Source organism: Hetaerina americana, unplaced genomic scaffold (assembly GCF_022747635.1).
Source record: "Hetaerina americana unplaced genomic scaffold, ioHetAmer1.1.p SCAF_1, whole genome shotgun sequence".
In the NCBI taxonomy this organism is placed as follows: Eukaryota; Metazoa; Arthropoda; class Insecta; order Odonata; family Calopterygidae; genus Hetaerina; species Hetaerina americana.
Window position 1 is genome coordinate 8,169,994 of NW_027286069.1, and position 24,547 is coordinate 8,194,540.

The 24,547-nt window shown below is 39.4% G+C and overlaps 1 protein-coding gene across 1 annotated transcript in view; it reads right to left on the minus strand.

The window, feature by feature from the left end:
* The window catches only part of LOC139695126 (uncharacterized), a 154,257-nt gene extending 130,010 nt beyond the window's left edge, over positions 1-24,247 (minus strand). Inside the window, exons 1-2 of the mRNA XM_071593773.1 lie at positions 23,437-24,247; positions 7,527-7,663 (exon numbers count right to left, since the gene is read on the minus strand). Of these exons, the coding sequence (XP_071449874.1) occupies positions 7,527-7,663; positions 23,437-24,247 (948 nt within the window). The remainder of the gene's footprint in view (positions 1-7,526; positions 7,664-23,436) is intronic.
* Positions 24,248-24,547: the final 300 nt, after the last annotated feature.

Here is a 24,547-nt window from a genome sequence, read left to right on the forward strand (position 1 = left end):
AATCAGATTGAGGTCTCACCAACCCTTGCGGTGAAGGAACGATTTTATTCCCCCTGCGTTGGTATTGAGCTTGAATATTTGCGTTAACCAAGTTTGTAAGGTCGTGAATGCAATCATCGTGCTTCCATCGCCTCCTGTCTCACGATTTCGAATGACGCTTCCTGTCGTTCATGACAACAACGTCATTCCATTTCAATCCGTCTTGTTGCATTCGGTCACTAGGAGCTACAGGTTAGGGTTTCGAATGTCGACCTGCATCCAAGGTTAGGCTCAGCCAACGTGAAATGACGCATCTCTTTAACCGATGCTGCGATACTTTCGGTGCACGACTGTCACCCCTATCCGTTAAACTTTCACTTGGATATCTTTTCTCGGCAATCGATGCTGGAGCGGGAGAGTGCGTTGAGAGGAGCCGGAAGGCCCCAGAGGGGATTGCGGGAAGGCAAAATTGCGGTCTTCTCAACCAAAAGGGAAAGCACGGAAGTTAAAGAAAAGGTTAAATAGTAAGGACCTACTTTGATGTCAACCTTTCCTCCGCTTTTCTCGCTTTCCTCCTCCTTCTCTCCATTACCGTGCCTTCCGTGCCCGCCGACCATGAAGTTAATGCAGTTGTGACGTCGATTCACAGGTAAATTTCCCTAGCGTAACCTTACGCGCGGCGGAGGAACGACGGCAACCTGCACTCTTTTCCTTATCCAAGATGAAAACAACTCCTTTCAATTGCTATGCTCCCTTCGAAATCTCCAAAAACCCACCTTCGTTGGTAATGGAATGACGTGGCCGCTGCTGAGGTACGTATTATTCGAATGAATAACTATCATTTACTTTTCAATCTAATGGGATTATACAGGATGCGGCAACATAGCTTTCTTTTTGAAAGGGGTTTTGCTTTATCAAAAAGGAAGTTATGTTCATAGACCTTAAACATTATTAAGTACGATCAATTTTATTCCTCGTAGCTATACTCGAGTTATGGTCAACTGAAAGGCTAAGTGCAAAACCTTGAGATATTAATTGGGGCGTATATTATCCGATTAAGGGACTCTTGATATTTAAAGATGACATATTATATTGAAATCTTGATGTGAAATAAAAAAATTCCAGTGTAAATTAATACAATTTTATTTTTACCTAACATGGATTTCAAAAGTGTTCTGAAAGGTCAGTTCATAGCGAGAGAAGATGAAGCAACGCTGGGATCGTTTGTTTGATATAAATGGGAAAACAAAGGTGAATGCGTGGTTGCTGTTGCTTAGCTCTCGCAAGATACGCACGAAGGCTTTTAATGAAATTGGAGGGAGGGAGGGACCATTATAACCTGCGGGATTGAAAAGTTTTGTCTGAATTATTTGACGGTCAAATATTTTGACATTCTTGGCGTTATTGTTCCCGTCCATGGAGTGGATAACTGATAAACCATATGTATTTATAATAAGTCAATACAATATTCATTGTGAGATTCTAACGTTAGATTACATGTATTCAGTTACAAATCCAATACGATAATTATACGGGAAATACATTATTTCAATATTATTTATCCTCTGAATAAGGTTTCTTCTCGAGCTTTAATGAAATCAATGAAGGGACAAACATATACTATAATTTTATGGGCATGTCAAATAATGTAATCCACCTTCCCCCTTCCGCTATCCCTTCCCCGAAGATTTCCACCACCGTTATTACAGGATTTACACCACCGTTACACCTGTAGTCCTGAGGGCTCTCGTTTGTCTATCTCGTATAATATAAATGATTCTGCGCTGTTGTGTCCACTATTCGTATGATGAAGCCAAGTTTCTTGTACGTAGCTTCATAGATGTTCAAAAATGTTTTTCCCATCCTATGTTCAAAGTGAGTATGCCCCGATATAAGTATTTTATTAGGCCAGTCATGTTCACATGTGCTTCCACCTTGTCTCCTTGTGCAAGGAAAAATGGATTTAATTTCCCTGGATCCGTGCTCTCACACTATTTCTGAATAGGCTCGAGAACGAACTCCTGATACCAACTATTAATAATTTTAGGATTCCTTTTGTTGTGCCACAAGTCGTGGCACTTGGAATAATATACCACCGTGGGAAATAGTGAGGCAATGGGAATAAGCATTTATAGTTAGACGGGTTGAGTCACGTTCATTGTCCACTACTTTTTAGTAGCCTGAAGTTTTAGTCCCCAGAGATATTATTTTCCAATCCATCCCGACGATTTTCCTTCATTTAGGGCAAGCGCTCATAGTTTATATTTTAGTTTAAGTACGTAAACACAACTTATATTAAAAACAATGGTATTAGAGAGTGTCAATGTTACCCTTCCTAGCTTGATTGCTGACTCGCCAAGTCAGTCAGAGAAAGGCGAATATCGGGACGCACTCGACGGACACCTTCGGGTTTTCGGAGTGAGGCCAAGACAAGGAAGGCGATCGAGGCACAGCGGCGCGTTAAAAAGCCAATACCGTCCATGTCTTGAATTTAGTTCCATGGGCTCGACTTCAGGGTGAATTGCTTACGCTAGCCAGCTGCTTCACTGGTTCACAGCTGTTACGCCGTCATCGATCGATACCTTCGTCTCTAAAATGCGCACCGCGAGTCGTCCGTCCCCGCTGGCACTGGCCCGATCCCCGAGGAGGGCGCGAAGGGGGCGTGACCCAACGGGCGGCATCAATGAAGCACGGTCCGGTGCCACCCAGGGCTCCCGTCGTCCCTGCACCCACTGCCCCTCCCCCGTGCCCCTCACTAACTAAAGTGCTTATTACTCGCCCGCTACGAAACAAATGAGCTCAGTGGTGACGCAATTTTCACAATAATGAACCGTCCATATGGATGCAGTGACGTACTTAGGGAGGGGTGGGTATAGTGGCAAGTGTGCCTGGAAGATATGCGGGGAGAAGTCCGCCAAGCGTCACCTTGGGTCATAATTCATTAATGCGCTCTTAAGGAAAGTCATTAAGGCTATATTACCTCTCTTGAGCAAAATAAACAAAGATGTGTTGTTTTTCCAGAGATTATCACGCTTTATGTTAATTCTGAGGCTTTATTATCAGAGAAAGGGTGTCGAAATGTAAAAATTGCATAGTTAAGCATCCTATAAATGTATAATGCATGGTATAAGTAATATACTCAGCTTGTAGGTTATTCTACACTATAGCATACTTGTACAGGTTGTTGTTTTTTAAACTCGGGCCGGTTATATACTTAAACATTTTTACAACCCTAAGAAAACAAATTCGATTGTCGATCAGGAATATTGCAACCGTGCTAGAATTATTTATTCGGCGTTATTTTTCCACACAATGTTATCCATTGCTGTAACTCACACTGAAATTTAACACATGATCATCACTAAAAAATTTTACATTGGGATTCTGGGGATCCTCGATGGATAGAACGACAATGGAGGGAAGGAGGAAGAGACACGTTTTGGAGGGGGAGAGGGGAGTTTGACGAGGCAGGTCACAAACGAACGGAGGCCTCCCGAGTAGATGCGATCGGCACCAAATGCCCACGTGGGAATCTTGGATGAGTGGATTGTCCATCCACTCTGACACTGGCTGCTGGATTTGTGGAAAATGAGCCGACTCGGAATATCCGATTGCTTAGTTAATGATTCCGAATAGGGCGAAATAATCAAGGTGATCTGACAGGGAGGTGGAAGGGAGGGAGAGAGGGTATTCGGGGCAGCGCCATGTTGAGTCATAACGGTGGTGCCATAAGATACCGAATTGCCGAAATAGCGTCTCATGGCTGCTCGTAACTTGAATACAATTGGAAACGATGGGAAGCGGAGGCTGCTGGTTCATTTTAATAGCATCATCAGCACAGATCTTCTATACATTCCATGATTTTCTCTAATAGAAGGTTCTGGTCCCGTGGCTTACCCACGAGCATCGCAGTTCATCACAGATTCAATTTAAAAGGCCAGAAACAGTGTACTTTATCCAAAATCCATTGAAAAAAATGTTCAATGAGGACAAAGTGAATGCACAAAAATCAGTTAGGAAACATGACTGTAAAATGCAAATTTTTATCTCCCACCAAATTAATAATGGCATCAGACAACTTTTTACATCCAAAAAATAAGAATGGGACTCAAAAAGTTTCGATTTGCAAAGAAAAGACATCGAAGAAACGTAATGAATGACATAAATTGGAATAGAGCCAATTCGATACAATTGGAACTATAATGACCTCAGTTGATTTCACTCCTCGGCGAGAGGCATCCCAAGGCCACGCGATAGTGGCGTAACGACTAAGGCTGATCCAAAACAAGGGTTTTTGAAAAAGGTACCTTCACTTTTGTTTTTTAAATTATAAATACAGTATTCTAATGAATTAAACCAGAGAAAATACATAGTTTTCTAATAAAATCACGGTTAGAAATATTTATATAATTAAAATATACCACTGCTATTGCCATATGTTTTACTAGCAGTTGAGCATTGCATTCACGAGAAAACGAGCTTAGAGAGGATTTGAAACAAAGACGAACGCTCCGGGATCCTATAAACACGTTTGAATGATTTTTGACTGCATGTCTTTCTCTGTGTACGTCAGTATGTATAGGATGTCTGCATGTTTTAGGGAGCAAAGATAGGTGCAATATACAATACTTATTTTAACATAAAGTACAAGCATTTTTATGAAAACTAATTAAAACTCTTGGATTTTTGCCAAAACGGCGGACAGGCAATGATTCTCTGCAACCTTGGGTTATTCAAGGATTCCTAAAATCAATAAGAAAAATTAAAATATATTGACGAAAGCATTGTTTAATTTTCCTAAAGGTTTGTGATAAAATTGGCAAAAAATACTTCACTAAAATCATTTCTGGAAAAAATCATTAATATTTCTGTTCAGCGAAAAATAATCGCTGGATTCAAAAAGATTCATAATCGTTTTGCTATTGTGGCTTCTACTTTTGAAATGTGTGCATTGAAAGATTTCTGAGTCCTCTCGATATTATATATTTTGTCACAAGTGATGTTGTGGAAACGAGGAGTAGCTTAGATTGGAGCAGATTTAAGTCACTAATTAAAAAAAAATTCCACAATTAATTATAAAGGGGAAATGCGGCCATCGATATTCCTTTATGCTTCCGTCTTCATTATGGAAAGAGAGGAAATTTGCGGAGGGAATTTCGAAAGCAATTAGCTGCAGGTAATGGATATGACATTATTAGCTTTGTGATCATTATTATTGGCAGCGAAACAACGTGCGGAAATTAGGGAAACAGATATGTTGACTCATTAACCGTAATAATGGTATTGCGTGAATAAGATCACAATTTCAATTATTATTTTTGCAAGATGTTGCGTTTATAAATATTTCCTCGTTCCTGTCTTCATCGTTATACTCCAAACATTTCGAAAATTTAAGGAAATATAGTTTAAAACAGAGAAGGAAATAACAACTGAAATGGAGGTATAATATATCATAATAAGAGTAAAAAAAACAAGGTTCATGGAATGTGTATCCACGGAGACGGAAAACATCGGCATGCGAGGATTTGCGAAACGACGTAGTTCCCGCGCCATAATAGAGAGAGAGAGAGGTGATTATGACGTATTACCTGAGGATAAACAAAAAAGCAAACATTTATATTCGTGGCCGAAAAGTAGAAGGGGACAACACGGATGGAAATGAATGGAAACTGGCGAAAAAAAACCTAAAAGAAGTGGAAGAATCTCCTAGTGTGGGAATAAGATAAACTATGGAAGTAAAGGAATAATTTGAAAAGTATGCCAAGATAAATACGAAATTAAACCAGAAGAAATTTCTACTAAAAGCTGGTAACACAAGTCTGGAACCACGTTAACACATTGGATGCGAATTTCTACATATGTTATTACGGTATGGAATACCGCAGAAAAAGTACTTTAAGTAATGGAAATGTGATATAGATCAAATGGTTGGATACAATAACTGTCGGAGACATTACACGAGAAGAGAGAGAAGAGTTGAATGAAAATCCTGAATAAGTGAAGGGATTGTCACACCGGAGATGCTTTGACACGCGATGAAGACACTCGTTGAAGGGAAATTTGACGGATGGAACGCGCGAAGGGGAAGGCGCGAGAGACGAAGTGCATCTGACGGCCGACATAGAAAATAAGCACGATTGTATTATACTGTAATGACATGGCAGATTAATTTTATACTTCCATATGTTATAATATTGAATTCTGTCATATTTCAACAAGTTTAGAATAATTTTATAGAATCCACAGAATTTTTCAAAATTCACCAAACCTGGCTTCAAAAATTTAAGGTTATCTTCACACATGAATAACGCAGAAAAGGCTCTCACAAACTAATTAGACGGAATGAAAATGTTTTGTGAATTACTTATAACAAGTGTTTCTTCCCTTGAGTTAAATTAAAAGATATGAGACGATAGAAAAGAGTTGAACAGTAAAGTGCGTCTGGACGAATCCTAGAATTGATAACTAGCAATGAAGATCATAGTAAAGTTCGGATTTGAAGAAATAAAGGGCAAATGATACAAGGAGGCGATTAATATATCTTTTAACTCATCATAATTATGAAAACTTAACTTGATCTTTTATTACTCTCCATATAGTTGTACCAGTAAGGGAAATCAACTCAAAAAAGTAACTTTCTAAGGGTCAAAATATTTTTTTCGATTACTCGCTTAAAGTTACACTTAAGTGTGTGCAAAAATACGGTTTAACTCTTATTTTTCGGTTGGTTGACTTTGAGTGTTTGAGGAATCATTCAGTCATGTGAAATGGTTACTGCGAATAGGATCTCCTACTTTTTGAGCTTGTATAGTAATAGATTTGGGAGTTAACTCAATGATATTGGTTTTACTAGAATGAATAGATAAACGAGGACTTGATGTAATATTCTTTTGAAATTGTTTAGTATGTTGAATGGGAAACATCCAACAAAAATTCTGTGGCTTACAAAAATCTAAAAACTATCCAACGATAGCATGAACTTTACCGTGACTAATTTCTCCCAGCTCTATAAGCATGCAAACCACATTCAAATATTGAATTCGTGTCACAGAATCAAATTCATTTGAATACAATCTCGCCCGGTGGATTTTTCCAGGAAATTATCGTTGATGAATTATAATTTCTCACGTTCGCGCGTTTATAAGCGTGGCACTAAGGATTACTCCGGCTATCCATGCCCAGAACTTGGCTGCCTTTCCGCCATACCAAGGAATTAACTGCAAGTAATATCGTTGCTGGCTTGGAGTGATTACGCTTGGGGCGAATATGAAAAGCCTTCCAACGCAGCCCGATGCCCATTTTTAAGAATTGACAAGCTGTTGCATAAATTGAGAACTCCTTGTAGGATTGAAATTGGCCATTGGAAAATAGCATATGCCCATAAGTGCGAATTAAGTCTACCGAGAGGATTTGCACGCGGTGATCTCAGGCCTATCCAAGGTTTACCCTGGAGAGCCCTTTTCAGCTTGCTCGTCTCCCATTCTTATCCTGCCATTCGAGGACACGTTCCAGCAAATGCGACGAAGCATCCCGCCGCGGGCACCCACCTGAACGATATCCCCATGCTCCCCTCCAGCGGCCGCGATGGTCAGCGGGCAGAGGAACGGCACGCTGTCCTCCCGGGGCCGGTGGATCTCCAGGTCAAGGGTCACGCCAACAGCCCCATAGTAAGTGCGGTTGCACGCTGCATGTCGGATTCGAGGAAAGAAAAGAGAGGGATGTTTTAGTTCAGAGGGCTGAGGGGAAAACAAAAACACAACAGCACAAACCAATACAGAAACAATAATAAATATGGTGACATAGTATAAAATCCATTTATTGACACAAATCGACCGGTGGACTTTTTAAGCAAATAAGTATTTATGCTTGAAAGTTTCTCACATTGAGTATATTTTGCACTTTCCTCGGTAATTATTGATATTGATACTTTTCCAACTCTTGGTAATAAAGGAAAAACTTAACCAAACTTAATATTATGAAAAACATGAGAATTAATGAAAATACTCCAAGTGACACAAACAGTTTAAATGCAATACCTGAGATGCAGAGGGATAAAGTTTAACTAAGTAGAATTAAAAATATGTCAAAGTCTTCTGGGAATATTTAGAAAAACTCGATGCACAATTGAAGCAGCTACTGCAAGGTTATTGTGGAATAGAAATTCTTTCAATAAATATTCATCTATGAGCCGATATGCAAGCAATATTAATGCATCATATTCTATTGTATTATTATTTGACGAGTGGTTTCCAATAATTTCACTTATATTAACGAATAAATTACAATGAAATTTAACTCTCACTGAAAAATATAGAGTTCGGCATAACATTTATCCATGAGGGGCTACTTTGAAAGATAGCGGAAAAATACACAGCACGAAATCTAAAACTAATGATGAAATGAAAATTTAAAAAGATGATTAAAGTTGGTATGTTACCGCGTCTGCGTCCAGTTGCATCAAATGAGCCAATTGAGCCAACACTTTGGGGTAGTTGGTATGGTTTAATACAGACTTTGCGCTGGCAGGATAGAAATTTGGATAAGTAGAATTGTTCGCTTAGGCCGGAAGAATCATAAAATGGGTTGGAAGAAGCTCATCGGATATCAAGAAATAGCTCAAGCTAAGAAGGCGTTCATGATGAAATGGCATGCTCATGGGAAATTCCATGCAAATAGAGAGACGACTCAAACAAAAAAGCAGTTCATGAAAACATTCGTTTAAGGTGTGGCATGGAGTTTATCAGATGCATGGGTAATAGAAAAATTACAAGGGTAAGATGAAAAGTTCTCGGTCTCTCACAGGAATGGCGTTCCAATCAGCGAAGATTCATAATTCCCGCCTGAGTGCACGTGTCATTATTTCGTAAGACATACTTCAACCTGTTCTCTCTAGTCTAGTTTGTTTACACATATTGTTGCAGTATGCGTCTGTCGTGTTTTTCGTTAAAATGGAAAAACTTGAATTTCGTGCGGCCATAAAACTCTTCGTTTTGGATGGATACGTATACCGAAGGAGAATAGAAGCCTTTGGAGCTTGATGCTGGAGGCGAATGCGTAAGGTTAAATTGACAGATAAGTTAAGGAATGAAGAAGGACATAGGAGAAGAGAAGATGAAGAAACAATATTAAGAACCTGAAGGGAAAAATCATATAGATTGGCAATACCTTAAGAGACAGCAAATTTTTAAAAAATAATCACAGAAGGGAAAATAGATGGAAATATTCCATGAGGGGAGGTCAAGGGACAAAAACATCAAATACATAAAGAGAGGGATATGGGACAGAAAAACTACCGGAAAATAAGATAATTACTATGAGATAGGGAAGATTGGTGGAGGGCTGTGGACAATCAATTTTTGGATTGAATGATTGATGACGGGGTATTTCCTGTTGAGCATCCACTACGTCGCGTCTGTGAGGTGACTGTTTGTGGCTCGACCACTTGGAAAGCAGACAAGACGTGGAGCATGAGAAATCGCTGTTGAACGTCTCTTTCATACGTTAGATCAAGACTTGGTGTTCTGGAAACAAGGAATAGCCCGTAGCAACTGCGCCGCGAGGGATACGGGTCGGTAGATACACCCGGCCGCGCAGAAAGTCAATATGAGTCTGTTAAAGATATTCCAGGAAACCAACTCCCTTTGACTACTTTATTCGATACTACTGTGCCTTTACATATTTTTTCGCCTCAGCCATAGTCATACATTATTTCATACATATTCTTCTGTTTCTGAGACTCCTAATATTTATTTTCATGAGAGCCTCTTTGGCGGCATTTGCCCATAAACCTTCTGGGTCAAATATTCCCTTTCTCTCTCAGATGGTAGGCGTAATATAATCTCATATTTACGACACTAAATATAAAACATTACCCGAACATGCTCAAACCACAGCAGTGTAGTTATTTCAAACGTGACAATAAACGGTACATCCAATAATTCATTACTCACCTTTTTCTAACCCTGTTCCACTGGTTTTTTTACAGCAAATACTCATAATTTACTAAGTACTCATCGCATTTAGTTGACATTTATACTTAGACTGATATGCGCCAAGTTTTGATTCCTTTACAATAATTGAGAGAGGAGTACGTTTTTATCGACAGCCATCACTCTTTCTTTCGATGAAAATTTATTTTTTATTAATCCACACTCGACCAATAACTTTCTATTAACATTCACACTCATTTGACTCTCTTCATCTATCATACGCACCATGTCTCGCAAATATTCTGCCAAAATATACTAATTCGTCTACTTGCTCAGTTGTTCACAAATTCTTATGTTCAATTATTACGGAAAATAAACACTATTTCCCAAATATATGTGGAATAACTAAGTATTTCTTTTCCGAAATGAATCGATTCCACAAAGTGACGCCTCAAACCATTCCATTCAATTATTACCTTATCTTGTACTGCATTTAGTTACAAAATAGAGAAAAAGCCTTATATGACTGCAACTTTATTTTATTTGGACAGTGAAGAAGACAATTAAAGATCAAAGGAAAGTGTTAACTTTACAATTCCGACAATTTATTTTACATTTATTTCACACACTCTGCACGCAATTGTCTTGTAAAACGTGCAGCTGCCTTCATTCCTGTTTTTTGAGTTGAGTTATTGAGCTATAGTTTTTGAGTTTGTTATTTGCAGTGGTTTTCACTCGCGGAGATATCTGAATTATACAATATCTCACAGGCCACCCCAAGATTAAGTGGCGAAAAATATTAGAGCACCATCCAGACATGCAGAGTTTTATATCATATATACCACTATTGGCATCTTTGGCAAAAACATTTAACTAACATATTTCCGCAAACGTATTCGAGTTTTTGCTATAATTACTTACCGTGTGACGGTAGAACAGAGTACTGAAATCTGACGGTGATGGTGTCAAGTCTTTCTGATTTTATCGCGGTGGTCAAATCTAACATTAAAATGTAGAATACAGAACACTTAAACAGAACACTTCAAACACTTTCGTCGACAATAAACCAAAGCCTGATTATATTAAATAATATTTCCTTAAGCCGTAAAAAGGTTTTTTTACACCACTGTGTAAGAAGCTCAATTCATCCTTTACAATAAAACAAAGCACCAAGGTTAGTGCCGCAAAATGTCGGTCTCTAAAATGATATTTTGCATACGGTCAGTAAAATTTTAAAATCTCAAACATTGGAAATATAGGAGGTCAAAAGATACAATGAAAAAAAGGACATAGTCAATCATAGGACAGCGTCAATAGTCAATGAAAAAAAGGCCATAATATATTAAGCAAATATTCAATCACTTTTCCTAGACTTGATTGAATGCTTTGAGCCATAAAAAAATGATGCTTACAGTAATAGCAGAGAATGAATGAAAAATCTAGGATAAAATATTTCAGGAACAATTGTTGGATTTAATATTGGTTAAGAGCGTATTACGATTAAAGTCATGAAACGCTAAGGTCATATAAAACGCATATAATAACGGCAGCAAGTTAAAATAGGAAAACTGTCAAATTGAAGGTATTGTTGTTAGAAGCACTAAGAATTGAAACCAGCAGAGATGCAAAATCTAAAATAACGTCAAGCATCTTAAGGCAATAAAGCAAGGAAAAATAAAGAAAATGCAGATAAAACCACGAATGGAAAGCATCAAACGGATAAATTATATAAATGGATAAAAAAGGAGAGAATAAAAAATGAAGAGGCTAGCAAAGAAGGGAACGGGGTGGGAAGTTGTGGAAAACCAATTTCAGATAGATATCTGCTGACGATGAAGTGCTCCCAACAAAAGACTTAAAGGTTATGTATCACTTATCACATTTCTCCGTCAAAGGGCGTTATGTAATCTGGGTAACACGATCATTCCAATCCACTTTCGAACATCGTGCAAATTGACAACGGACGTGGGTGAAATCAAATAGACGAGGAAGAATTCATAATATATTATACATGATTAAGTCAAAATGGGGAAGGAGGAAGGCAGAAAAAAGCTAGAATAAAGAAATACCGACTTTATTTCGTATGAAGTACGAAATATTACGACGGCAGGGATAACTGAGGACATACAGGATACCTGTAAGAGCAAGGCAGTCAAACACATTATGTATCGACAAATGGAACAACGAAACACTAAGCTAAGAACTCCGCGGCTTCAGTCTCTGTTGAACAAAAAAATAGAATAGTCATGAGAACGGTCATACATATAAAATAACTTAAAATAAAATTTTATAAAATGAACGTGATAATAGCAAAGAAAAGGGAAATAATTTATTCGAGTTCGGAAATGACAGGCTTGTATTCGCATTGAGATTTTTAAGACACGAACTCGAGAAATCTAGCTCTCTCTTATAGTATTCTTTTTTTATATTGCTTAATAATCCAGTAATTTACAGTATTCGCACTGTTGAGGGTTGTACCGGCTAAAACCCCATAACCAAAAATGCTCATCAACACGGTGATCGTAAATGCTTAGTAGATTGACGTATAAACCTAAACTCAGTGTATCGTTTCAACTGAGAACCCCGTGGGTCACTAACTCTCTCCCTCGTAAACATGAAATCATGATTGTTGGAGCTCTATTCGGAATTTAATTTGCATCCCTGTGTGTCAGAAAATGTAAGCACTCATTCCTTTACATTACTGGACATCATCATAAAAAGATAGAACTTGGCGGAGACATTGTAGGGGGCAATTAACCAAGAGAGGACAGAGATGGCATCCATACAATGTGCGATGCAAACCGCCATGTTTATTCATCGCCCTCGCCTTTATTAAGGAAATATAAGAGGCATTAAGGCAGTAGTACTATGAGTTGATGACAGTTGATGATTTACTTTGCATGAATATATTCCACTATTACGGTTCCTAAAACAAGGATATGAGGAGAGCTGAGGATTGGGATGCCGGCCAAATCGGTTATTTTATTTTGCTACCACATCAATTGACTCGAGAAAAGATGAGCATCCGTCACGGTCAGTATGTGAGCGGTGCCCGCTTGAGTCTCCCCACTCCCTGTGCTGTGCTGGTAGGCACGGGGAGAATGGAGAGAGCAGCACTCTGGAGCGCTCGCTCGCCCCCTCCACCTTCCCTCCCCCCCCGCCGGCCTACAAAGGATGGGGTGACGACGGGAGCACTTTCATCAAAGAGAGAAACGGGGAGGAGGGAAATGGTGGCATTTTAAAAATATCTCAAGTTGCTTAATGCTCATGGCGGATGGAAGGATAAATTATTTTATTTCTTCGAGCACTTTTCAATAAATTCTCCGTTTTTGTATAGCTCACTCTGTGGCACACGTTTCGATATGTTTGTAATTAAAACACGAAATGGGTCGATTCAAGACCGAAATTTTATGCTTTCAAATGAAATAGTGATAGAGTATTTATATGAGCACAATGCTATTTACAATTTGATCACCTTCATTGATCCGAAAAGATAATAAATTAACCTTGGGAATGAGCGTGAAGAGAGGGAGCATTGCGCAGTTATCTGCGTAACTCTTTCTTTTCTTTCTCTCTCTCCACACGACTCCAAGTGGCAAACTCTTATCGGTTACAAATGAAATTCTAAATCGAAATTAACGGGCTTTGTTTGTGACGTTTCCTAGAGTGGAGAATTATAAAATAAGTAGTCACCTCTCCGTAATAATTGGTGAGTCTGGATGAATCACATGTACCAGGACAAAGGGTGATCGAATATATCGGAATGGGAGTGACCTTCTAGAGTTCGTAACAGACCTCCGATGGGTGTTTTCTCCACTGCGATCTCGTCTATTCCACTCATGTATCGGGTGAAAGGTGGCGCAGTGAGAATTTCTGAAAAGTAACTATTTTTACAGAATAAATCGAAGGTAAATTTCCGAAATCAGTCGTTTAAAATGAATTTCTTTAATGCGATAAAATCCGATAGTAGCTTGAAATGAGCGGACAATGCAGAGGCCCTCTTTGTAATAAAATGGTAATAAATTCCTTTGAAGTGAATCTCCGTCTGCTCGAAAAACATTGCACGCGACTGAGCGTGGGGGTTTTCCCCGTAAATCATCTATCTCAAACGTATCGCCTGTGGAATGTTAGAGAAAGACATACGTACTCTATTAGAACGAATAAGTAGTTATTCTCTAAGGATATCATTATACCAAAGTTTAAAAAAGAGAATATAAATACGAACAAATTAAATACTGAGGGTAAGAATGAGCAAACACTGATTTATTCCTTCCTTTATTTTAACCTCTCCTATGCTTTCACCTCATCTACTATCTGCCATCTGCTCTCTACGTAGGCTCTCATCTTCAGTCTAGTCACACATTGCAATTTATTTTTGGATACGTGACATATGTATATCCCAACGTCAAATTCTTTTTCTAGACCTTTCCGTATACTCTTCCCTACGATGAGTTCCAGTACTGGGTATGTGTTTTTTAACGATGAAAATTGTACAGGTAATTACAATCATAATTTATATAAACTAATTAACAAACTTAGATGCAAAAAGTATCAGTTTTACTACATTAAGGACATTGTTATAATAGATACTTGAAAGTCTTGTAAGGTAGATCAAGTACATAGTGAGCTGAGTGAGACTTGTGTGGGGTAACAAATCTAATGAAGAATTAATCAGAAAAGGATATTTAAACTAATGACTCTGCTCAATGAAATGCAACAGAAGAGACCACGGATGACGTATATTTCAGTTCTACCCATAGTATTAGGGTATAAGTAGATTATACAGGGTGCGGGAACATAACTTCCTTTTTCCAAACGCAAAACGTTTTCAAAAAAGAAAGTTATATTGCAGCACCCTGTATTATACTTCAAGCTATTTTAGTATATTGCAAGAAATATTATTTCAGTGATAAAAAAAGCAAAAATAAAAACGTTTATGATAACAATTCCAAACTAAGGAAGATAAATGTAAATGAAATATCATTACATTTTACGCAAATTGATTGTCGTCGATTAAATCCTCTTGTCTCAAAATTGTTTAAGTTTTTGTGGGATGAATTTTAAACCCTCAAATTTGTAGAGAAAATGAAAAGAATAACTAAAGAATGGGAATTCTAACTTAACTATTTATGCTTGAAAAACTCACTTTCAATGCTTAAAATTGCGTCTACCGATAAGCCGAGAATGACTCAGCAGAACCTATTATGCAGAAATATGTATATGGATCGTGCATCTCTCGTAAATTTTGCATATGGTTGCACAGTTATTTTCTGTAAAGTAGTATTTAGAATGTTTTAAATTGAAATCATAACTTTGAAATTGGAAAATACATGTTCCCATGCATAACTAAATGAGTCCGCAAAAAAAAACCACTGGGAACAGAAATGAAACGTTTTTAGAACCCGGTAGAACGAATGTAAACAAGAAAACGTAACATGCAGCATAAAATGTAGAAGACGCAGCAATTAGCGAGACGTGAGAGGATCGGCCACGTAGTACAACGCAAGGGAGTCGAAAGCGGGGATGGGATAGGACGAAGGGCCTTAATATGAGCCCAGCCATTAGAGCACGTACGAAAGGTACCATGAAAGACGATATTCGCCCCACCACCCACGATGCCGATGCAACGCATTCCGAACGCATCTGCAGTACTCTTACCCGCATGAAATGGTGATAGGCTCGCGTTATGTATGCATGCTCCTATCCGTGGAATAGGATGTGTCCGTTCCTTCGTAATATCTTCCACAGTGAGCAGCACCTCAAGTACGTCGCCACGGGCCGATTAGAAATGCCCGGGAGTGCCCGCCTAAGGAGCCCAATTATCGCCGATACTGCGATCGCGAGAGTGGGAGGAGGGAGGCGAGGATCGCTGCACGTCCAATGGCGTCACGAGCGAAACTGGGTCAAAACATGAGAGGGTCGTGGGTACGTGCCCCTGAGGGAACGTTTATACTGAAATATATAATAAGTAAGCCAAAAAAGGCAAAAAATAAAAGATTGAGCGGGACGGAAATAAGTCGAGGAAAAAACAAAAAAAATGTCGCACACACAGGGCCTCGGAGGAGCGATTTTCAAATAAAGGGCAGGCTACGTTCAAGGACGCCGCGTGCGAACGAATTAAATACATTGCAGCCGTCTGCTGACCTAGATAAGCTTGCGAAGAATCTCCTTCCTCCTCCGGGAGGATATATGAATATATATATATATATATATATATATATATATATATATATATATATATATATATATATATATATATATATATGATTCCGGAAATAAGAGTGTCTCTCTCTCTCTCTGACCTCCATGTAAATTTCCGTGGACTAACGCATTTTTTTTGTTTCCGCTTTATCGCCGCTTTTCGACTCTAATATTGTCACTCGCGGAGGGGAATTGACGGGACTTAACGGAGTTGTCACCCCGGTCAGCAGGAGCTGCGTCGATATAGGCATTCATTCTAGCCAGAAACGGAGTTGAGAGAAAACTACTCTCATTTAATAAGAGTACTGGCTTTCACCAAATGGAAAAAAATCACAAATATTTAACAAAAGACGTCTCGAACTTCAAAAGACGACATTATAGAGTGAGGAGGAAATATAAAAGGTAAACAACATTAACTACGATTTTTTTACATAATCCTGGAATTTGTAAACATGGGTATTAGTAAATGTCATTAACATGCGTATCCTGCAGCTACAATCACACCCAAGAGTCGAAGATGATTTTATAAAGACAGGATGACATGAAAAATAATCAACTTCTGCGACTTTGTTCTCCTTGATATAAAAAAGTTGGAAATTATGCTTGAGATGCATAGGTAATTGTTTAACGGTTGATTTAAGGTCACTGTAAGATTACCGTGCAGTAGATTAAAGAATTATTTCCATATTTTTCTTAGGACTGAAAGCAAATAATGGAGATGGAGAAGGAGGTATCTGAAATGAAACTCCATCACGGAAAAGGGAAACAGATCAAATTTATTAAAGATATGTGTGCTTAGAAATAAGCAGAAAAGGAAAATTTGGAAATTAAAATAAAAGTGAAGAATTAGGTAGTATATCGATGGAAAATAGCATTTTCACAAAGATCAGAGTCGATACAAAAGCCAGACCCCCTTTAAAAAAATTCATGGTTAGCTGCTGAATTTAAGGACTAACTTACTCTAGCCCCGAGTCATAAATTCAAGGGAAGTATTTACGCAAAGCAGGTTGCATTAGTTTGTAAAATACCATTTCACCAAAGTCTCATCAAGCAAATTCGACTTTAATCTTTGAGCGTTAGGTAGATTCGTTTCTTGTTCATTTCAACTAGAAGTTCGGGCGACTTCATAATATGAGGTGAGTGAAATAAAATAAAATGAAACGCGAGGGATGTCGCTGAAGAACGGCCACGCCCTTTTCGAAGGACGTCTTTTCCGGCTGCGGAACCCCACGATTCCCCCTCCCCACTCAAACACTTTGACCCCTCCCTTCTGCGTCTTTGACCTCAGGGGGTCTCACCATTCACCCTCGCCGCCCCAGAACTGAAGCATCCAACCGAATGCAATCAGACCAGGAAGCATAGCTACACATCAGCATACAACTGATGCCTTTTAGCCGATCCATGGAGGTTTGACTCGGGATATTAGTGCAACATCAACGAAACGAACATTGACGAAACGTCTGCATGCAATAAAGGAAATAGATGACGATACGGTACGATATTAATTTTTTTAATAAGCACCTAATAGTTCAATAATATACATGAAAATGTTACAAAAATTGAAATTGATCATTTTTATTTACAAAAAATAGATGATCAAAACATCAAACTACCTTAGAAAATAAACTGTTGCCTTGAAACTGTGATAAAATGCATTTTCCCTCATAAAAGAACATAAGATTATGCAGAAACATTTTTTCTTGAAAATATTAAAACATTGCTATTGATACATTCATGATAGAAATCATAGAATGACGACAAAGCGCGTTCCTGAGGGAAGTTTATGTTATCATCGTGTGCTGCCTATCAAACGACGATGAAACAAATTTCAGACTGATTTAAAGGCTAGTTTGGATTTGGCAGCCATTCGAATAAGACGTGTTTCGTGATTTTTGCTAAGATGGAAAAAGAGCAGTATCGTTCGGTAATCCGCTTTTCGTTTTTGGATGGGAAGAAATGCGAGGAGAATAAAGCAAAGTTGGATGCTGTTTATGGGTACACTTCACCATCTATGACCACAGTTAAATATGGGTTCAATGAATTTAAACGTGGGCGAATATCTGTTTATGATGAGGAGCGACCAGGACGCCCGGCAGACGTGGTTTGCCGAGGAAATCATTCAAAAAGTCCACGCCATGATTATCGTTGATCGACGAACGAAAGTACGCAAAGTAGCAGAGGCCATGGGTGTGTCGACCGGAATGGCAATTAATATTTTACATGATAAGTTGGCGATGAAAAGCACATCGGCCTGATGGGTGCCGCGATTGCCCACGGTGGGCAACAAACTGATCCGGCTGTCAACTTCGAAAACTGCATGAACTACGTTATCAATTGCTGCCGCACCCTCCGTATTCAACCCATCTAGCTCCCTGCGACTTTCTCTTATTCCCTAACATGAAGAAATGGCTCGCGGGGAAAAAATTTAGCTCAAACGATGAAGTTATCGCCGAGACAGAGGCGTATTTTGGAGAGTTCGACAAATCCTATTTTTTGGAGGGGTTAACTGGAGGGGGGAAAACTGAACAGTTCTATCCCTCTCTTCCTTGATGAAGGTGGCTACGACCACCGAAAATTCGAAAGTTAGTGCGTCACTTTTTTGTGTGTTTCTGGGTTTTTGTCTGTGTTCACTAGTGCTAAGTGTTATACATCATTATTCACGTCCATGAGACTTTCAAAAAGTGTTATATATATATATATATATATATATATATATATATATATATATATATATATATATATATATATATATTTCTAATATTCATGTATATATATAAAAGGGCAGAAATATACTTCCAGTATATTGTGTATACACATACGTATACATACATATATATATATATATATATACGTATATATATATATATATATATATATATATATATATATATATCCCTCCCCGGGCTACAACCTTGACGTGGTGGAAGGGCTTGTGCGTTCCGATGACCCCTAGAGCTGGCGGCGGCGCTGGCGGGAGTAATAATAATTACTCCTGGTAGGGTCACCCATGCCAATTAGGTCGAAGGTTAGGAGCCAGACGAAAGGTAGTCCACGCAGCGTTTGTTCCTCATTGAGGCGGCTGTAATGGCTTCTGACCCCAGTGGGGCGGACAGTAAGTGATGGTGTCACGTTAAAAACACTATTGAGGAAGGCAACGGGAAACCACCTCAATTATCATTCCCAAGATAAAAATGATGGGCAATACAGAGATTTTGAGTCCTGGCAACTACGGGGCTCGGCCCAATCGGCCATGTGTCGTGCCCGGCAGCGGGGGAGGCAAGGCTTCCGCGGTCGTCATCCCACGAAACCCTTGCAAGGGAAAACCAGCAGCAGCAGGACAGAAGACGCAGGAGAAGAATGGGCGAAGGCGATATCCTTAGGCGACCGGTTTTCAGAATAGTCCTCCCGGTCGGAACACGCGCAGCACCACCGCAATCGCACCACTCTGGCTCGTGGCTCCTGGTTGTCTCAAAGGGGGTCGCTCCATCATCTTATCTAAGGAGCGCTCGTTTGATGCCTCTCACACTTCCAACTTCCCCCTTCGCCACGCCCCCCAGCCACGCCCTCCCTCTCCCACACCCCCCCTGGGAACGCTCCCCTCAACCCCACGGCACCTACTCACCTCACTCCACGCCTGATGATGCTTTCGAGGTTTAAATGTGGTGTACTCATCCATGGTATACCATGAAATCTTACAAAGTCATATTACTAATGCACAGTAATGGTCCCCCTAGGAGCACCAAGGGACAAATACTTACTCACTCGATAAGGAGGTAGGACGTAAGACGCTAAGGGCTCACATGGTTTCCATTTGGGCTTGCGTTGTGCTGTCAACCAATTTCCGAATTGGAAGAATAATGAATGAATGAATTTGAATACATTAGAAAGAAACTGGTCTTTAATTTACCAGTACAAAGGCTTTTCTGCAGCACAAAGAGGGTAAACGCATTCAGTGGGACAGTTAAAAGGAATAAATGATGCGAAGGAAAACTCTAAGAACAGAATAACAAGGGGTAAAAGCATCAGAAGGACAAATTAAATAGATAATGGGAAACATCTGATAAAGAGACTCTCCAGCTTGGAAGGAGAATAAATGGAAAATGGCCGCCAACTTTAATTTTTGAATAGAGAGTTAAGTGGGACACGCTTTACAAGTAATTTTAAATTATCAAATTCTGAGATAACTTGGAACATTAGGCTATTTGTTGTTGACGCGGTAAACAACGAGATATCTGGCATGAAGTGGACTGATCCTGCTCTTTTAGTTGCCTCAACAAAATTATCGCAAGGGGTAACAAGTGACGACTCAGCTGAAACTGGAAAAGGCCGCAGTATTGCATTATGGGGAACATATATTATACATATATGTATATATGAATAATACGTGAGCGTATTAGCAATTTAAAAATGTTCAATAACCTCTTAGAACTTAAATTATTTAATTAAGTTAAACTAATATCAACTTCATCGTTTTCCCCATGCTCCTTTTTTCCCATGCATTAATGTAAATACATCCAAAAACAAAGCGATTTCTTCCAGATTTCATAAAGTCTATGAACTGAAAGCATACATTCGTTTACAAGGCCTAGGCCGGAGAAAATAAAATAGGAAATCAAAGCCTACCGTAACATCACGTGGAAGGCCAAATTAAAAAATCACTTTCTAAATCGTGGCTGAATGTTGGTGCAAAAGTTTAGGACGCAAAAGCAAAAACTGCCTTGCTCAAGGATTAACAATTATCTCCTGGTTTTTCAAACATCGAGAGCTAAAATATTTGTTGAGCACCCACATGACACCTTCTGTGACAACCCAGACGTGCGATATCGTGGCAAAGATCTTGCAGTCGCATATCCAGTCAATTCCCTTAAATTCTGTACCACTCCCCAACCTTAAGCGGTAAACAATTACAAAGCAATATAACATATGAAAGCATTCCAATCGAAATTCTCACTCGGCTTATATAGCATATAACTTAGGTAAAAAAATCAAATGTTTATTCAATAATGTAAATACCTTTATTCTTATCCTTTTTTCTCACCTCCAATTATTTTCCTATGATTTGACGAATCGCGAAAATAATCTTGCTTGCAAAACCTAAACAATATCTTTGCAATTATGAACTGTTTTGTTACATTACTAATGATTTTCCCTTGAATTTATTTGATAAAGTCATATGAAGGCGTCTTAAAACCAGATTCTCTCCGCTCCAAATCTCGAGCGACATAGTCTATATCTCTAAAATCTCAACTGGCTAAAGAACCCGATAAATGGCGGTACGATGGCCTAGTTTGCAAACTCGATCAATATTCTAGTTTACAAAATACAAATAACTTCCTATTGCCTTTCAAATCGCAAAATTTTACTATAAAAATTAGACCCCTCTTTCCAATTCTTCCCATTCCGAGTGGAGTCCTTCAGTGGGACAGATATATATCATAGGGTATTACATACCCTATGTCCTAGAGAAACGTTAATTACTCGATAGCACAATCGATAGGATCATCGATCCAGCAAGTTGAAGATCCGTGCTTCATGGAAACGTTTTTACGCTTGTGATCATAATCCTCCCACCTTCCCAAACAGTCCTGTGTTTCTTTTTTGTGTGTCCTTGCTTCTTTTCCTTATCTATGTGAATAAATACGTGATCGTCATTTGGTAGGTTTTCGTGTTTGGTTTGGTGGGTAGTCTCACACATCCGGTTCAAATTTGCCAGTCAAAAAGCAATGAAACACATAAATCCCTCACACAAGGAGATTGTAATTGGATAATTAAAGTTAATCCCATAATATATTAAGAAGTCACATTTTTGCACCAAAACAAAAGTCTTTCATCGTTTTTATCCTTAACAACAATCCTATTCCTACAGTCCCGTGCAAAATATTTTTAGGGATAAACGCATATAACAAACTAAAATTTGTGCCCGAAGGGCATGCAATATGCGTGAATTGCCGCATGCGGTAATACGTGATAATGTGATATAAATTTTGGAAAATATTCAAGATTAGACGCAGAAATTAAACGACTACTCATCGAAAGAGTTGTTTGCAATACGATTGATATGTTAGAAAAATATTACTCTGTTGTTCACGAGTTTTCACTAGGTTACAAAATATCACTTCAAGTATCACTAAACATTAGAAGACAGGTCGCTGAATTATTATTAGAATCATATGATCATAAAAATTAGATTAATAAATACAAACAGAGGAGTAATAAAGTTAACCTAATGAACTTGATATTCTGCCAACAGAAAAATGACTCGCAAGGCAATAAAAGCTAAGATAAAACCTCTTTCCAATCCGGTTCAAATTAGCCAATTTATTTATTTTAGGTTTTTTCGAGGACATTTACGGTTTTTCCTCATTTCTCCAATAATATGACTATTAATTTATAGTTAATTTAAATTTGTAATAAATACATGAAACGTAAAAAGCGGGCAATGAAGCAGAGACAGATAATGGAAAAAGCGAAAGAAAAGTAAAGCTGTCCCTATGGATGCCATATTAGCGAAGGATACATTGATTCTATAAACACTTCAGGAGAGGAAATCAGTTATTCTTATGCATGCATGCGTGTGTATATATTCAAGTATGTATATATGAATATATGAATGAATGTACATATTATGTATGTATATACAGATATATACAGATTTATGTATGTATATACAGATAATTATCATTAGGTCCAAGTTTTTAATATTGCGTTCACTTTACTGATATTATACGTATACAGGTATACCTGTATATATATATATATATATATATATATATATATATATATATATATATATATATACACGTACATATATATACATATATATATACATATATATATACATATATATATATATATATATATATATATATATATATATATATATATATATATATATATATATATATATATATATATATATATATATAAAATTGGACCTAACGATAACTATACATTTTAGCATGTATAATAGATTACTATTAATGGATGGATTATCAAAAAAATCTAAGTCAAAAAAAGTACTACCTAAAAATTTATTTGGCAGTAAACTATTCTCATAAATTTACATTTCTGGTCAAATAGCCAATGATTTAATTTAAATAGGGACAGGTCAAAACTTGCACATGCCATGATTTTTACACGTCAATATGATTATAACGGTAGAACCATAAGTAAAATCAACAACAGTTCAATCCCAAAAGTATGAACTCCGCTCAGGAATCATGAATGGGAAGGCTCAAGGGAGCTGGGATTTTTCACCCCCACGCTTGCATCATAGGGGCAAGGAAGATGGATGTTTGGTTGGATTCGGGTCGGGGATGAAACTCACGCGAGCAGTGCCTCGGCTCATCCGAGAGGTCGCCGCAGTTGTCCATGGAATCGCAGTACTTGGTGCCCGGGACGCACCTCCCGTTCCTGCACGCAAACTCCCACTTGCGGCACCCGGCGGCCGGCGAGCCGGCGCCCTCTGCGCACCCGACGGAGGCCGCTACCACCAGCGCCGCTCCCACCACCAACCACCGCCGCCACGACGACGACGCTGCCAACGGCCGGCCCCGGGTCCCCTCCCCCCATCCCGACCCCCCGAAGCCACCGCACTCCCCAGAGCACCCTTCGGGAGGACCGTCCGCCGACAGCCGGAGTGGCCCCGCCCGGCCCAAACACGACTCCATCTGAATATCCCGGCAGTTCAGGGTGCAACCTTGGATCTCGGCGTGCCGCACTGGCGCCGACCCGCGCGGTCGCCCCCTGCTGCGGCCCTCCGCACAATTGGTCCCCGGGCCGGTCCCCGTCGTCCGAGGAGCCAACTCATCCTTGCCGTCTTCGATATCGACGGCGGGGCTCGCTGCCGGGAAAGCGAGGCGTTCGGAGGGGAGACCTATGGTCGCGGCTCCCCCCCCGCGATCCCACGGGGGCCCCTCAACCCCGGGAGAGGGAGTTGCACGACCTTCCGCGAAGATAACCCCGCGGTCCTTGAGCAAACAACCGACGAACGCCGTGCAGTGACGGCCAATGGCAGGGTGAGTCGTGGAAGACTTACGTCGCCCTCTAGGGCCGCGGGGGGTCGTGGCGGCCACCGTGTGACCCCCGGTAGTGTTGTGCGGTGGCAGTGGTGCTGTCCGTGGCCCCAGACCTGCCATGGCAGTGGTGCGTCCCGGGCGTCGGCGAACCCTCCCCTGCGGTGGAGCGCCCTCTGCGGGTAAGAGAGAGAGAGAAACAATGAAACTGTGAGATCGATCAATTCCCAATTATGCTCTTCAAAACTGGCTCTAAATTATTTCGTAATTAATTTCGCTCTCCGCGTGGCCCCGCTTAATGGTTCAGGGAACGATTTCCCGTCGATGGGGTCAAGTTACTTTATGACGTCGACACCAATTAGGGAGAGATTGAGAGTCTCCGTGTAGAAAGGCCGAAACGACTCTTGTTTTAATATCGAGTTG